The sequence below is a fragment of the Atheta coriaria genome, unplaced genomic scaffold (assembly GCF_025399875.1).
Source record: "Atheta coriaria isolate IRGN ID8LTWV9N9 unplaced genomic scaffold, Caltech_Dcor_3.1 hic_scaffold_7_pilon, whole genome shotgun sequence".
NCBI classification, from domain to species: Eukaryota; Metazoa; Arthropoda; class Insecta; order Coleoptera; family Staphylinidae; genus Dalotia; species Dalotia coriaria.
In genome coordinates, this window is record NW_027045449.1 from 4,240,971 (window position 1) to 4,256,448 (window position 15,478).

Genomic DNA, 15,478 nt, shown 5'->3' on the forward strand with positions numbered 1-15,478 from the left:
TTAATCGAAAATAGACCACTTAGACGTTTGACATAACTCACGTTTGGCACGCGGCCAGCGGTTAATTTGAGCCGCGACAAGTCATGTCGCCAGCTATACGCGTCTATTGTGCCTCGTCGAAAATAACTCGGCAGTTTGCTTTTGATTTCGAATTAAAAGATTAACGCGGAGACGCGGAATTTGGCAGCGCAGTGAAAGTGCCATTGAATTGGCGCATACCTTGGTGGAGAATCCGCGATCGCAGACGGTGCACTTGAACGGGCGCTCCTTGGTGTGGCTGCGGTAATGAATCTCGAGCGCCGAGTGGCAGGCGAACGTCTTGAAACACAGGTTACACGTGGTGTTACCACGTCCTACTAGAAAATCAACACCACAAACAAAAAATTCAATTAGTTACCAAAAATGTAAAATTTTGCGTGTTATAAAGTTCTTGTGCTTAGAACACTCACCAGTTGGCCCTACTGCAAGCCTTAGTGGACTAAATGCCGTAGAAGTGAGCACCGAGGACGTTAACGAGGACAACGCCGATGAGATCAATGGAGAGCTGCTCTGTCCAGGCGGTAGAAAACCAAAGGACGAAAACAACGACGGTGGTGGCGGAATGCCTCCCGGTCCTGGGCTAGTGGTAGCAGACAATGGTTGCTGCTGCGTTCGTGGAGTGAGATCGAGCGCCCCCAGAGAGTTGGAGTCGGACGGCGTGGGGCTGCCCGGCTGCTGCGATGAGGGCGGGCGCGGCACTTGGACGGTTGGTGGGATTGGCGACGAGCATCTCTGTTCATTACAACTACCTGGAGTGGTAACGCCTGATCGTGCTGGAGATTTTTCTCCGTTTTGAACCGGCGATGCGGAGCGACGTCGAAGATCTTCATTGGAAAAACTTAACGAACCCATGTTGGCGTTAGATTGATTAGGATCACTTGGCGAATGCGAGAAAGATAGATTGTGCTCGGAATTACTCAGCATATCATCGTCGTCATCGTCTTCATCGTCCATGTAGTCATTGTTGTACTCCTTGTCGTTGGAGTCCATGCGCATGCCGAGCGGGAAACCCCCAGCGCCAAGAGGTGAAAGGCCAGGAACTTGGAAACCTTGACTAAGGAATGGATGCATGGAATTGGGTAGAGGCGGAAAACCGCCTGGCGAAGGAAAGTCTTTAACCTCCGCGGCTTGGATCTGCTCAGGAGTGAGATCGGTGGGTTCACCTGTGTGCAACCGGATGTGCTGCTGGAGTACGAGTGCATTTGTAAACTTCTTATGACATACCGGACACTGATGCAATACCCTCATCGGTGGTTTTGCGCGATGTACACCCATGTGCGTTTTAAGGTTGCCCTTTGTTGTAAAAGCACGCCCGCAGATTTTGCACCTAAATGGTCGCTCACCAGTGTGGGTCCTGTAGTGCATTTGGAGAGCACTTTTGCATGACAATACTCGATGACAGATGACGCATTGATTGGGATCCGAAAGTTTGTGTTCAATGTTATCCACTAACTGCTGCAACTTACTGGTTTCAGAAGTTTTGGTAACTTCAATCAAAGACTCCCACGAGTTGTCATTACTACCTGGTCTTGGTAGAAGATTAGCGTAGATGGCTGGATCTTTAGATGGATCGCCTAATGGAGTAGTGGGAAATTGTCCCAGACTACCGGATGAGGTACTGCTTGGTGGTGATGACACGGTTTGACCATAAGGAAAGTTTGCTGGTAGCCTTTGTCCAGTAGAAATGCTCAAAGGCAGCGTGATTGAGTTGCTCTTACTCGAGAGGTTTTCAGGTTCATCCTGCATGTTTTCCGATTGTTCAGCACCAGGGCTCGCAGCTTGATCCATCTCCTCATTACTATACTTACTGTCAATGCTGCATTCATCATAAGCCGCAGGCGATGGAAATCGTTCCGGTTCTTGCTCGTGTTCAGCGTCAGTGTCGACCTCGTGTTTAGGTGTGATCTGGTCTTCTTGCATTTTAGCGTCTTCGCACTCCGCAGGTGGTTTTGTCTCCCGCTCATCTTCGTTGTCCGACTTCTCAGTTTTCACACGAGATTCACTTCGTTCTGTTGGCGTAGGTGACCTTACTGGCTTGCTGAGATTCTCGGGAACTTCTTGTTCTTCTCTCTTTAAAAGGAATGGATGTGGTGGGAATAGCCTTGGTGGTGGCTCCTGTGATCTAATCGGCGAAGGCGGCAGGCGATTATTCATCATCTCATGGGGTGGGGGTGGTCCATGTGGAGGTCTGTACATAGGCATTGACGATGGTGGAAACGGATGAGCTCCAGGTCCAGGTGGAAAACCCATGTGTGGCGGATGTGGTGGACCACCAGGAGACAACGATGGTTGTTGTCCCAACTGCGCCAGTAGCGGTGGATGATACTTGTCCAAATGCTCTGGCACCGGATTGGGGTTCATCTTGATATGAGGGAATTTAGCACTGTGGCGTTGGAAATGCACCTTGAGGTTTCCTTTGGTGGTGAAGCGACTGCCACACACGTTACACTTAAAAGGACGTTCTCCAGTGTGAGAGCGGATATGTATCTGCAGCGCCGAGTCCGAACCGAACACTTTACCGCAATATCTGCAACGGTGCTTAAAGAAAGGTTCATTACGACCTTTTGAGTCATACGGTGACATGGATCCTTTACTTTTTCTGAATGCCAATTCATCTGCAAGATTTGTTGCGAGAAGGCCTTGGCTGGCGTTATCCAAAACTTCCTGAGCACGCTTTTGAAGCATTTCCAAAGTGTTTGGTTCATCTAAAGACGGTGGGTCGTTGGAGTGTGTAATGATTGTAGACGCCAATGATGATGATATGGAACATAGTGGAGCTTGAATATTCGGGGGCATTGTAATTGGTGTGGATACTTGTGGTCGAATCTCAGAACTCGGAGACGGTTGAGTAGTTATCAGTGGTTGGCTGACTGGCGGAGGTGGCAGAGGAATATTCATATTCACCGGTGTTGTCACTCTTGGAGGCAGCAACGTTGGTGTGGGGCAAGGTCTGGGTGGTGGTGACTCCACTGTGGGATTATCATCATTCTCATGCGTTGTTGAAGCTGGACTTTCGGGTTTATTGATGGACAACTGCTGTTGTAACTGATTAATTAACTGCAGCTGTAACACCTGCTGATGTTGCAATGTGAATAATGTACTTTGCAAAACAGCCAACTCTTGTAGAGCAACTTCGTTATTCTCCTGATTGGCCATTGCTGTGGCTGCAAATTGTGCCACAGCAACTTTGGTGTTTTGGAGTGCTTCCAACGTGACATGACCACCAGGCGCCGGTACCGGAAACGGAAAGCCAACCTGTGGTTCTGTTTCAGTTTCCTCTTGAGGGCCATCTTCGACACTGTTGTTATTGGCAGCGTCTTGACGATGCCGTCGCATTCGTTCAAGACGTTTACCGCCTGTGCTTTCATCTTCTTCTTCATCATCCTCAGAAACTACCATGTCTTCGGGATCAGAATGCGCAGGCTCCTCGTGCTTCTTAGCTTTCTCTGCGCATTCCTCTTTGTGCGTAAGGAATTCATTCACTTCGGTGAACTGTTCCTGACAACGGGGACACATTAATGCTCCGCTGTATTGTAATTCTTCTTCAGCTGCCAGACGAGGTGAGACCGCTTCTTCTGATGGTTGTGTGGCGGCTTCGCCTGGAAGAATAAAAGGAGTTCGTTTAACTCTAACCATTTTTCAAACAAAACAAACTTCTATATTTAAAATGGTATTCTAGACGCGATATAGTAATGAGTGTATTATTCCTGCTGTGCGATGCGTGCGTCACAGCAGGCGCGACTAGACTGCGAGCTTATAAGTTCGTGTGCCGCAGGAAGGGCGCAGGACGTCTTCATAGGTCGAGCCGCAGACGTTATTAAATGAAATATGAATTCGAGTGGGGGAGGCAAGTCGACCGCGCGCGCAATGAATGTGCCGACGATGCAGACAATATGATATGTGGCTGGTCGGTAGACTTCTCCCTCCTGCAACGTCGCGCAGCCAACGAGCCGACGCCGAGCCGGTTATGACAGCTGGGCGGCGCATTGCAGGATTCATAAATAAGAGCGCGTGCGAACACAACGTCGACGCACTTGTTGCTCATTCATAATCCACGCCTTAATATTTCCTGCAAAGACAACGCCCACACCGGCGACTGAGACCACTCTCGCACCCGCAACGAAACACAATGTAATATCGCGTTTTATGAGCGTGTAAATATAAATCAATACCGGATGCAAACAGGAAAGAACAACAAACAACCGACAACAAAGCGAGCGCCTGCAAGACGGATAATAAAACGTTGCGTTGTGCTCGCATCGATTTTATGGATTTTCTCCGCAGCGTATTTATCCTTATAAGCGAGTCGAGGATGTTTGTGTAAGACGCGGGCGCGGGTGGAGCGTGTGTATGCGCGCCAAGTATAAATAACCGACGCAATATCGATTTTGGATAATAAAACGCCAACAGCGAACAGCCGAACGAAGCGCCCCGTTTCAAATTTAATTCACGCCCCGATATATAAATCGACTAGTGGTTCTTCGAGGTTTTCCCGTATCCCAGCCCGTAAAAAGCGGAATATCGCAAACAGAAACGGATGGATCTTCAATATTTCACAATTCGCGCAATTCCCGCAGGAATCCACCACCGTAGCACCACTACTTTCACATAGGGGAAGGTAGCATAATTTGGACCAGCGCCTAAGTTGGACCACCACGATATCCGCGGACTGTTGAAGTTTATGCAAAAATTGACTGGCCCCTTGTTTTACTCGTATTTATAAACAATTAATGCAACTATTTGGGTTAAAACTTGCCGCGTGCTTTCGTCGTGACAACAACTTCGTGTATCATTGATTATCAAATCTATTATAACGACGTAAGTGCAAGAGCTGTCAAGCCGTTAAAACGTTAGTTTTACCGATTATTATTTTATCATCAGAAAGCTTCTTTATTTATCTATAATTTATAGTATTAATTTTGAGAGGTTATGTTATATTAAGATTGTCGTTGACAATTAAATAAAAATTCTTCAAGTTGCCGAAGTTGGACCGAAGACAGGCACCGGGGTTTTAGCAGGGAAAACGTATATCATTTTTTCGACCTCCTAGAAAAGCTTGTGGACGAGCACAAATCTTCGAAATGATCCACTGTATGAAATGCCGCACTTTGGTTTATACAAAATGTGCTTGTGTTACTGCTAAAACTAAAATTTACTATTGTGTTAATTGCCGTTAAAAAAGCATGGTCCAATTTAGGAAACCGCGCGGTCCAATTTAGGAAACCGGTTTCTTAATTTGGACCAAAAACACAATTTTTTTAAAATGAAATTTGAGGGGTATAAATATAATTTTTACTTAAACCAAAAATATCATTTTGTTGGTAAGCCTTGTGAGTTACTTTTCCGCTACTTAATTTTTATTGACAGTTTATATGTGGCTCTATAAATCAAAAAATATAAAAATGGTCCAAATATGGCTACTCTCCCCTATATACATTTAGAGGGGGAGTGGGGTAAGTTGACGAAGCGTATACCCTAAAAGTTTAAGGTCGTCATCTTATCCTGCTCTCTTCTACCTACAAATCTATAGATTTTTAGATTCCAACATCGAATTATTTTAGCTTTCGCTTTGAATTTTCGAACATAGGCATTACCTAAATGATGCTCCTAGACGCAAAATGATTGAATAAATCATTCGTATTTCGGCGAATGCAACCTAACGCGTGTCTGTTTGTGAATGTGTATGTTTAGTTGAGGCATGCGGTCGTTTTGGGTTCAAAAACGCAGGATTATTTTTAGACGCGCCGCGCGCGCACTGTTCTTGCATTGTTGGCTTCGTTAGTGTCAAGGTAATTTAACCAAGTCGTCATAAATAGCTTAAGCGCACGCACGGCATACAGAATGTTATCAAAAAGTTGAAATTTTGACAATGTTTCTAGAGGTGTGAGTATTAACTATATTTGAATTTGGGGTAACATCCAGTTGTGCGCGGGGTTTGCCATCAATACATCTCTATATTGCCTCAAATGGGAGAGATATATTTATCTGCGGGATTCCCGTTTTCGGGGGTCGTTTGACAGACAAATGGGGCTCGTGCGTTAGCTTCCGTTTCCACAAAGCTGGAAAAAGCTGCCGGCAGCCTGTTGTCATATGGCAGCGAAGATTCCGCGCATATTTAACCCGCCACTTCCTGTTTTTCTTCGCCGTTAAATTGCCTAATATTGTGAGGGTGAATTTTTTAGAAGTCAACACCCTCGTGCCAAGATGCAAACATTGAAATTATCATAAAATTTTGTGAAATTTTGAGTACCTAGTTTTAGTCGCGGAAAAAAGGTTCTACCCAACAAACCCCGGCAGTATTGGAACGGGTCCAAATGTTCAATGTTGCAGCAGACGCGAGGCGCAGACGACGAAGAAGGCGCTTAATCATCCCGACTTTTATGCGTTTCGACGCTGCGCACATGCCGCGGATAAACACGTGATCTTGTCTCACTTGTGATATCGACAACAAGTCTAGCTGTCATTTTCAGTTTAGTTAGTTTTCTGTGCGTATAAACATATTCAAATTTTAAAAAAGACAATAGATTACAAAGAATACAGAACGTTTTGAAGGTTTCTCAGTCTCGTCAATTTTTTACCCTTTATTTGGTCGCTTTTCCGTTTGATTCGTCACCGTAGGCTTTGTGTCATCGGCGGCAACATCAACGGATCGACTTTCCGCATTTCTGATGAAGCCCTATCAGCAACCACCCACACAAGGAAAGATTATCAATAAAAAGAGTAATACCGGTGTATATATTCGTGCCGTTGTGCCATCAGTAAAGGGTCATTAATATAAATCGAACTTGTACGAGTGCGCACGTCATGCATGTAAATTATCCGCAGGCCTTACAAATGAGTGACTATCAAATGCCATCAAACACAATCAGGCGTCTATCAAACGACCAATTCTAATCATACACAGTTCAATTCACGTCTGATTTGTTTGCTTTCACCTTTATAACACACACGCAATAAAACAATTTTTATTTAATACTCATCGTAAAAAAGGACTCAAGTATAATTTTTCTTTATAACTATGACCAATGTCCGTCCATATGTCGCAAAATGAGCTGCTTCGGATGAGTGTCCCATTCGAATGTCACCCCGAGACAATAAATTACTGCACGATGGCACGAGACTCTCCTGTTTTGCGGGGGTGAGTTCTCCTAATGGTCCGAATGACCCACACGGTCAATACAGAGTGTGCCAGACATCAAAAGTCTCTCACCCTTATCATATAAATTTTCTCGCGATTTATTTCATTGTTATTGAAACACTGTGTAGGTTTAGACTGCGTCTGCTGGTCAAAAAGTTAGTGGGATAGAGGTCACTTACAAGACCGTAAGTTGCGCAACTGTCTGTCACCGAATTTGGGGCTTTTATGCCTTTTATTCCCCGCGTATATGATCAATTAGGGGTTGAGTTTGCGTGGGAGCAGATGCATTTTCAATTCAATTCGATTTTGCTTCGAAAATTTAATGCAAAGTTCGTTATTAACTGCCCTCAGGTGTGTTTGTTGAAAAGTTTAGTTTAGAATATATTCCGAAGGGCAATGTTTTGTTTTCGCCGGTGGAAATATGCGTGCAATTCACGGTTGACTTACGCTTCATGTCAAGTCATGACAGTTGTCATCATAATGCTGCCCTTGCGGCGGTCGGATTAGTAACGAATATGTTTGCGAAACATGTCTTGTGACATTTTAGACATTTCTTATCGTAGCAAAACATCTTAATACAGTGTGTGGCAATATCCGTTTGTATCTATATGTCCACATTAGCCTGAACTTTTCAAAACTCCATTTGGATTATTTTTTCTTAAATAACAAGAGAATGGAATAAGTGACAGTAACGATTCTTTTAAATTTGGATTTTATATTAATTTTAAATGTATCTATCTCAAAATTAAAAGATAAATAAATTTTAGCTTGACACTTTGGAGGAAAAGAATAAATAATTTCATTAATTTTTGTTTTTGTCTATAAAAATTAAAGTATTGATGAAATTTTTATTATAATCCGTAAAATCGATCTTGAACTTAATACAAAATATGTTTCTGAAAAAATAATTGCTATAGCACAAAGCGTTTGGATGTTATTTAAAAAAAACTACGAAAGAGTTCAAAGTTTTGCTATATTTAGACCGTTGTTCTGACGTACTCAGTAGATTTATACTGTTTGGAGTTTAGAAAGGTAAGTTAAACCTGGGTCGGTAGAAAAAGTAGTAAACTCCTTGTGTATTGTATAATGCCGCATAATAGTTGACAAAATAAACGCAAATAGAGTACAAGCCTGTAGGTACGGAGTAGTTTGTAAAAAAAAAAAAAGAATGGGATTACGTTTCGGTCCTTTCACATCTCGCCGCACACAAATTTGTCAAGCCAAGGCATGTCATCGCAGGAAACTGAAATTTTTCGTAAGACTGTGCCATTGTATGCCATGCCACGAACAACCCCCGAAGCTGGTACTGCGTAATTTCTATTCTTTCGGTATGCGTATGGGGTATATGGTAATGCGAGATGTTTATCTTGATAATGCATTACGTAAACGGTAGGTATTCGTACTCGCGCGGTGGATGCGCGCTGCTGTGCGTGCCACTGCGTGCTCGCGATGACCGCATCGGCAACGCTCCAACGACGGAGGCGGCGGCACAGTGGGGGCGGCCCACACTCATAATAAATAAGCAGGTCGCTGCCGCAACATAGAATCCGACGCGCATCCGATGCATTGCGTGTTATGCATTTATCGAAGACAAACAGCACCTATGGCTATATTTATGTCAATCGTAATGTCATCGCGCGTGCATCTCGAAATGTCGGTTGCATTGTGCCCTAAATATGTCCCATAATAGTATCGACATACTAATACACTAAAATCACACATTGGCGTGCACTATAGCTGAAAAGTTCTTGATTTTTTTTCCTCGATTTTTTTATTATTATCGAGATTGTGCGAGTAATGCACCCGCCATTTTGCCGTAAAACTTGCGATTTTAACATTTTTCGAATATTCAGCGAAATCGCTCTCGCATCGGTGTAAAATCTGAATTTTTATAGACGGGACAATTTTTATCGGTTTTCGACGATTGCGTTTGCAGTCCAGGCCCGAGACCAATAAAAGCCCAGCACCGACATAATCATATAAAAGTTCATTATAATATCGACCAGGCGTAAAACTTTATTTTATGACAAACCAACTTCACAACAACAACAACAACAAAGAAACACCCCAGCGTCCATTTGCATTTTTAACTTTTGTAAATTTAATTACTTATTTCTCATTAGAATTTTTACTTTTATTTTTTTCTATTTTTTTAAATAATGGCGGTCATTAATGCGCGCAAATACACAAAGAAATCGCAAAATGTAGAAGGACGCTGTACGCTGTATGCTGCATTCTGTATGTCCCTCGAAGCAGACTCGTGTGTGTACGTACGAGATTTATTTTTCTTGCATACTACTTATTGCCTCTTCGCTCGTCGTTGTTCCTGCCTCGGCGAGCGCGGGCTTGTTTGCGTTGTGTTGCACTTTGAGCGTTTTTGCTGGTATAACTCAGAAACCGAACGTGACAGCTAACCAACCGATGGCTCGCCATGGGCCCATACCAAGCGCGGCGGAAAAAAGGGACGCACCGAACGAAAGAGTTATTATGCTGTTTAACTCGCTCTCCGGCCGCTTCTCTCCCTCGGCCATATTTCAGCCGATTTACATTTCAGAAATAATAAACTCCTTTTTCGAATTAATTAATTCCGCGGAAATTTCAACGATGAAGAACAAAAGACGCAATAAAACAACGCATTGCATTGTCGGCCATTTAATAACTGTACATCGACTGCATGCTACATCAATTAAATGTATATAAATGTATACACAAAGAAGCCGGTTATATTTTCCATGAAAATCTACATAAAAAGAAAACTACCGCCGATGTAATAAGAAATAAGTACCAACATACAATGTCTGAAACAAATTTATTTAATAATTTAAATGACCAATTTAAAGCCCATAATCAGATCGTCGGCATCGACGTATCAAAGCCAGGGCTGCGATCGTAATTATTAATTATACCTGTTATGACGAGATATAACAATTAATCCGATGCAGCGTAATTAGTGAAACACGCGCGTTGTGCGTAATTATATTATACACGCGCTTCGGAAAACTTTTTTTCTATCCAAGTGTGAGCGCCTCAGAAAAAGGAAATGACTATAAATATTCACGACAAATAAGACTACGATAATTAATCTGTTTTTCATTGTGTGCGCTGGACTTTGGTCTTTTATGGCAGAAAATTTCAGTCACAATGAAAAAAATGCAGCCAGCGGTTATTACAAGGCCGTAAAAAGCATAATAAACCCATAAATATTTTTCTTATGACTTTGTTTTATTGGCCCAGATTGTGACGCGCGTTCAATTTCCAACATTTAATTATTATAGAGAAAATAAAATGGGAATACGCTAACAAGGACACTCTTGGCAGCATGGCAGAATGACAGAATGACAGCTTAAAGGTTAACCTTGTTCACCCGAAGTCAAGTTAATGTAGTAGAGTGGAAGTCAGTGTTAAGTTCGGCGAATCGTTAGTGGGAAAATTGAAGATGCAAGAAGTAAACGTAACAAAAGACTACGTCGTAACCCTTTTTTGTAGGTACAGGATGAATAGAACACGAGTCGCTGGGTGCCTGGGACTGATGAAGAAGAGCTGTAGACGAAGAGGTACGAACCTGGTGTGCCGCGTGCGGCGTGCGCCGATTGGACATTGCGCCCTATTGCGAGGAGAACAAGTTATGATCAGGTGAGATTGGTCGGTACCCGAGTCAGCAAGCGCCGCCTTCGCAGTTTCCACCGATGCTTTCAACCATGGTATATATTTGAATCTGCTCAACGAAGCATGAAGTTGAACATGCATTATATAGTTATGCAAATTAATAGGCTATAATTATGTGGAGGTCGGTAGATTATTAAATTTTATACCCCTTGGCGTAGAAATTACTATGGTACCCTCCCAAACTCCCAAAATGAATTGGAATGAAATAACGGAAGCAGGGAGTTATTATAAAGGACGTCCCTTTGCATTGTCTGCGATATATTATTAAAAAGGATTAAATTAAAATCAAACGAAACCAGTTTACATGATATGGTTATGGTACCCTATTGGTTTAAACAAGGGTACCCGAAACAAAGAGCTCGGAACTACCGAGTGCAGAGCGTAAGCATGGCATATCGGTACATGGGAACTGTTCCCATGTGGCCCAACCATACAAGAAGTACGAAGTTCAGAAACGAAGAACGAACCGAAAAAAAACAACAGAGTTAATTGCATATCGCGAGGTCGTCAATGCAATGCAGTGAGATGGCATTGCTCGCGTCCAAGGTAATCCCAATCGCATTATCCAATCAATACGGCACAACCTACCTGGTATACCACCAGGACAGGAACAGAAAAAGAAGAAAAAAGTACCTGCAACAAGCCAAAGAAGTCGCAGCAATCGTTTAATGATCGAGTTTAATTAAAACGAAACGTGTTGCTCCGCGTACATTAGAATATCTTGGTGGTGGTGGTGGTGGTAGAGTTGAGGGTATGCCCATGCAGTGTGCACTCGTGAATTGATGGCGCGCTTCAAGCGCATGCATTAGTTATGCGATTCATTCTCGATTCGATTCTCATGCTATCGGAAAAGTATTGGTAGGTACAACCACATGGTAGGTATGTGTCATAGTATGGGTGTGTGAATGTGTGTGTCTAGACGCTTGTGGATGCGGTGAATAACGACGTACACGCGCCATATCTTCAACCGTTACATATTGGCCGGACTTGTTCTGTCCACAAAGTTGGTTTACACATCCCGTGCCCCCCAGAGCATATGCACACACCACGAATCAAAAAATATACCACGAGGACTAATTTTCACATTGTTTTCAAATTTTCCATATCATCACGATTGTGGCTCCTAAGGTGTTGAATCTGTAATATGCAGATGAGGAAACGTGCCGGCTACCGAACATGACATAGGCAACCACCCTGGTATAGACGCGTGGGTTGTAGACGATTCACGATTCTGCAATAACGGCGCCGGATAACGATCCGCCGCATTGTAATGTCGCATTTAACAAGGCGATAACACCAGGAGCCCACCATTCCAGAAATCTAAATCGGAATATATCAACAATTTGTCTCTGGATTCTTCATAAAACAAGAAAATGTGTTCTATAAAAGTTATATTTAGATGGGTTTAAGTTGTCCTCGTGAACTTTTAAATTTGGCACCTGGTGCGTGCGTTGATTGTTTATTTTTACACCTCACGAGTTCCAAGTTGTAATATTCGGTAGCTACTCGTGCTGTTTAGTGTTGAGGTAGGTTACTTGGCGTGAACTTTGCCCTCTCACAACGTGGAAGCCCCACAACCCTAGACGTTGACTGAAAGTGAAAACGTCTTTAGAGGTTTTGCAATTCCCCCAAATATTGCTACTCCCCTCTGTGGAAGTGAGTATGCCTTGAGGCGGTTCAGTTGTCGCTTGTCAACTCGCATTATCCACTTTGCGCCGCCGACCAGCATAGCAAGCTTCTTAAATATGGAACATGTGTGGAAAATTGCTCGTAAATATTTCACTTGAGAGAGCATATTTTTGTGTTGCACACGCGAACGCCATTAGGAAATTACGCCTGTACGCACATCCTAACCTTACTTTAAAGCATTCACTCCAACATTAGCCATAGCAAAGCCCTGTAAAAGTCTAACTAAACATAGTCATACCAATCGCAAATGAAGATGCTTTTTTTACTCGCGTTTTGTGCATGTTGGTCTGTCCAGACGAAGTTAAATAGCAACGCGAATCGTGGGAACACTCCGCCGTGCTTAGTGGGCAAAGCGTGGTTAATTAAAACACAAGCGGGTGCTCCGAGAGGGTTTATTCGGCGCGTCGAATCGCGTTAATAAGTATATTTTTTATGCCCAATTACGATCGCCTCGTCGTCTTTACACCCATCAATGTCTTGCGTTCGGAGCGTTCGTCCAACATTTACCATTCACGCGGAGGTAAATAAAATAAAATGAAAAAAACGAAAACAAAAAAATGGCTGCGTGGAAACAATTTACGCACGTCGTGTTATGGGGTCATTGATTAGTATTGCCACAGGTTAAACCCTTTTTACCACCGTTCCGAGTTAAATGTGCTGTGTGCGCGTATGTGTGAAAGTGCAAAGCGAGTTGAAGTTATTAGCATATAGATTGCGCGTCATCCAGTGTATCAAATTAGAATTGCTCGTATATTCGCACTAAGAGATTTAAAATTTTAATGTTTCGGAATGGACTTGATTTTATGTTTAGTAATAAGTAATAATAAGAAAAACGCATAAAAAATGCATTGCATCATTGACTTTTTAAAGAAAGTGAAATTGTTGTACTTGTAGAAAATGATTTAAATAGAAATATTTACTAATTCGCAAAAAAGTTTTTTTCTTTTAATTATCGAACATAAATTTCATCAAAATCGTGCACACTTTTAACGAGACCTCATTTAACGACTTGTAATTAACGCCCGCGTTGGCGTTGGTCAGCACAAAATGGTCTGCAATCGTAAAAAGGGTCATAGTTATTATCCGCAGCTAAATCGCACGCGCATTGTTCATGTACCTATGGCAAGCGTTTCCTCATACTCCAAAAGTTCTCAATAATGTCATTAACGATCGCAACGTAGGTATACTACACCCTCTTATGAACACCCCTGGTTTTGTAAATCTCACACATGTGGGGGTGTTGTCGCGTGGCTATTAAGAATCCAAAATTTTCGAGCTGTGAATGGAGTTGAACTGCGACAGCGGTCAGTTTTGGCCTTTTGGTGCAGCGGTCAAAAATCGTCGCGCAGCTGCCCAAGCGAATTTCCGAAATATTCCAATTTATCAGTACTTAGTACTTAGCGCTTTGTGATTTTTACATGGTGCAGCTGTCGCGAACGCGTGCACTCCTACGCATCGCCGCAATTAAAGCTCGCTCCGGTCGGGGCGGCTGGATAATAATAACCATTACTAAATAACAATTAACAATGAACGGTATAGTGACACTTTTCAACCGATCAATTGTAAACGAATGTTGAATAGAAATTAAAAGTGCAATCTGATGCAATTTACAAAACGACATAATTAACTACACAAATCAGAGAATTGTGGCACGGATTAATACTATATTCGGCAGCTGCAAATACAACATCATATATCTTTATGATATTAAAAGATTTCAAATGTTAAAAATAGCATAACTTTGTGCGCGTGCTTATAGGAAGATATTCGATCTCTGTTTTCGATTTTTTTCCAGTTTCCAGCATTCGTTTTAATTTACTTTTAGAATTAGAATACAAATGCGCAAGTTATTTATAACCCGAATGGGGATTTTTGCTGCGTAAACACCGAACGAACGAATTTCTCCCCTTTTGCTCGAGAAAAGTTAGTTTTGTGCCCGAAAATATCATCGTAATTCTATCTCAACTCTCAACGTTTGTGCAGTTGTCCTAACTAGTACCGAAACTCCCTGCACTGCAGCAGCTGATTATTCAGCACGAGTTGTTGTTATGCTTTCGCTTCTTATTACCATATCAATTTCATTTTTCACTCTTCGTGTAACAACCAAAGCTTGAGATATGAAGGCGATATGAGTACAGATGTAACTTTTGCTGGAGGGTACAACTGCTGAGCACACACACAACGTTTTCTTTTTCGTTTTTATCTGAAATGAGTTGATATGTAACATTTTAAGCGTGCGCTGGCAATTAATCAAGTTAACATGGTCTTAATGTAGCGACGTGTGCGCGCACAAAAGAACATTTAGGAAGTGAAAGAATAAATCCCTTTGGGGTTTCTCGAGTCGCGTGGGCCACAACCGCAACGACCGAAACCTTCCAAGCTTCGAACCTTCCAATGCGAACAGGTGAACAACAATATTTTGACACACAGAATGAATCGTCGTACACAGGAAATGTAACAGCCTAAAACGTATTATTATTCAGTGTCGATAATATTAATGCAATGCAAACATATTAATCCACCTTTCTCCACACCATTCACCTATTTATCAATCGAGAAACGAAAAATTACTTAAATTTTTACTTAAGTTAAGTTGACTTGCGATCAGCAGTTGTACTAATTAACATTTTCAATTTTTACGTATTGGTTGTATATCACATACCATGTACGCCGTTATCTATACGCATGTGAATGAAAAGCAGTATGTTAGCTTACATTACAGAGACAGAAAAATTAAAAATTTAAGTTTCCAAGTTCCCAAGATGCTATCGACTGAAGTATGGAAGCCAACCATGCATGCATTTTACATATCGTCATCCCAGTCGCGGGTCTCGACGAAGAAGTACGCAGATGAAGCATTCGCCGCGTTATTTATTGGACGAAAGATGAAAGCTCCATAACTATCTCTCTTCGCATATACGACATAGTTGTGTGTTGTTGGTCTGG

At 42.4% G+C, this 15,478-nt stretch overlaps 1 protein-coding gene across 4 annotated transcripts in view; it reads right to left on the minus strand.

Moving 5' to 3' along the window:
* The window catches only part of LOC135795265 (homeotic protein spalt-major-like), a 39,347-nt gene that overhangs the window by 3,727 nt on the left and 20,142 nt on the right, over positions 1-15,478 (minus strand). For 3 of the 4 annotated variants that reach the window (XM_065306876.1, XM_065306878.1, XM_065306879.1), the window contains exons 2-3: positions 450-3,638; positions 220-356 (exon numbers count right to left, since the gene is read on the minus strand). In XM_065306876.1, the coding sequence (XP_065162948.1) occupies positions 220-356; positions 450-3,638 (3,326 nt within the window). The remainder of the gene's footprint in view (positions 1-219; positions 357-449; positions 3,639-15,478) is intronic. The other variant, XM_065306877.1, reaches the window with a different exon arrangement.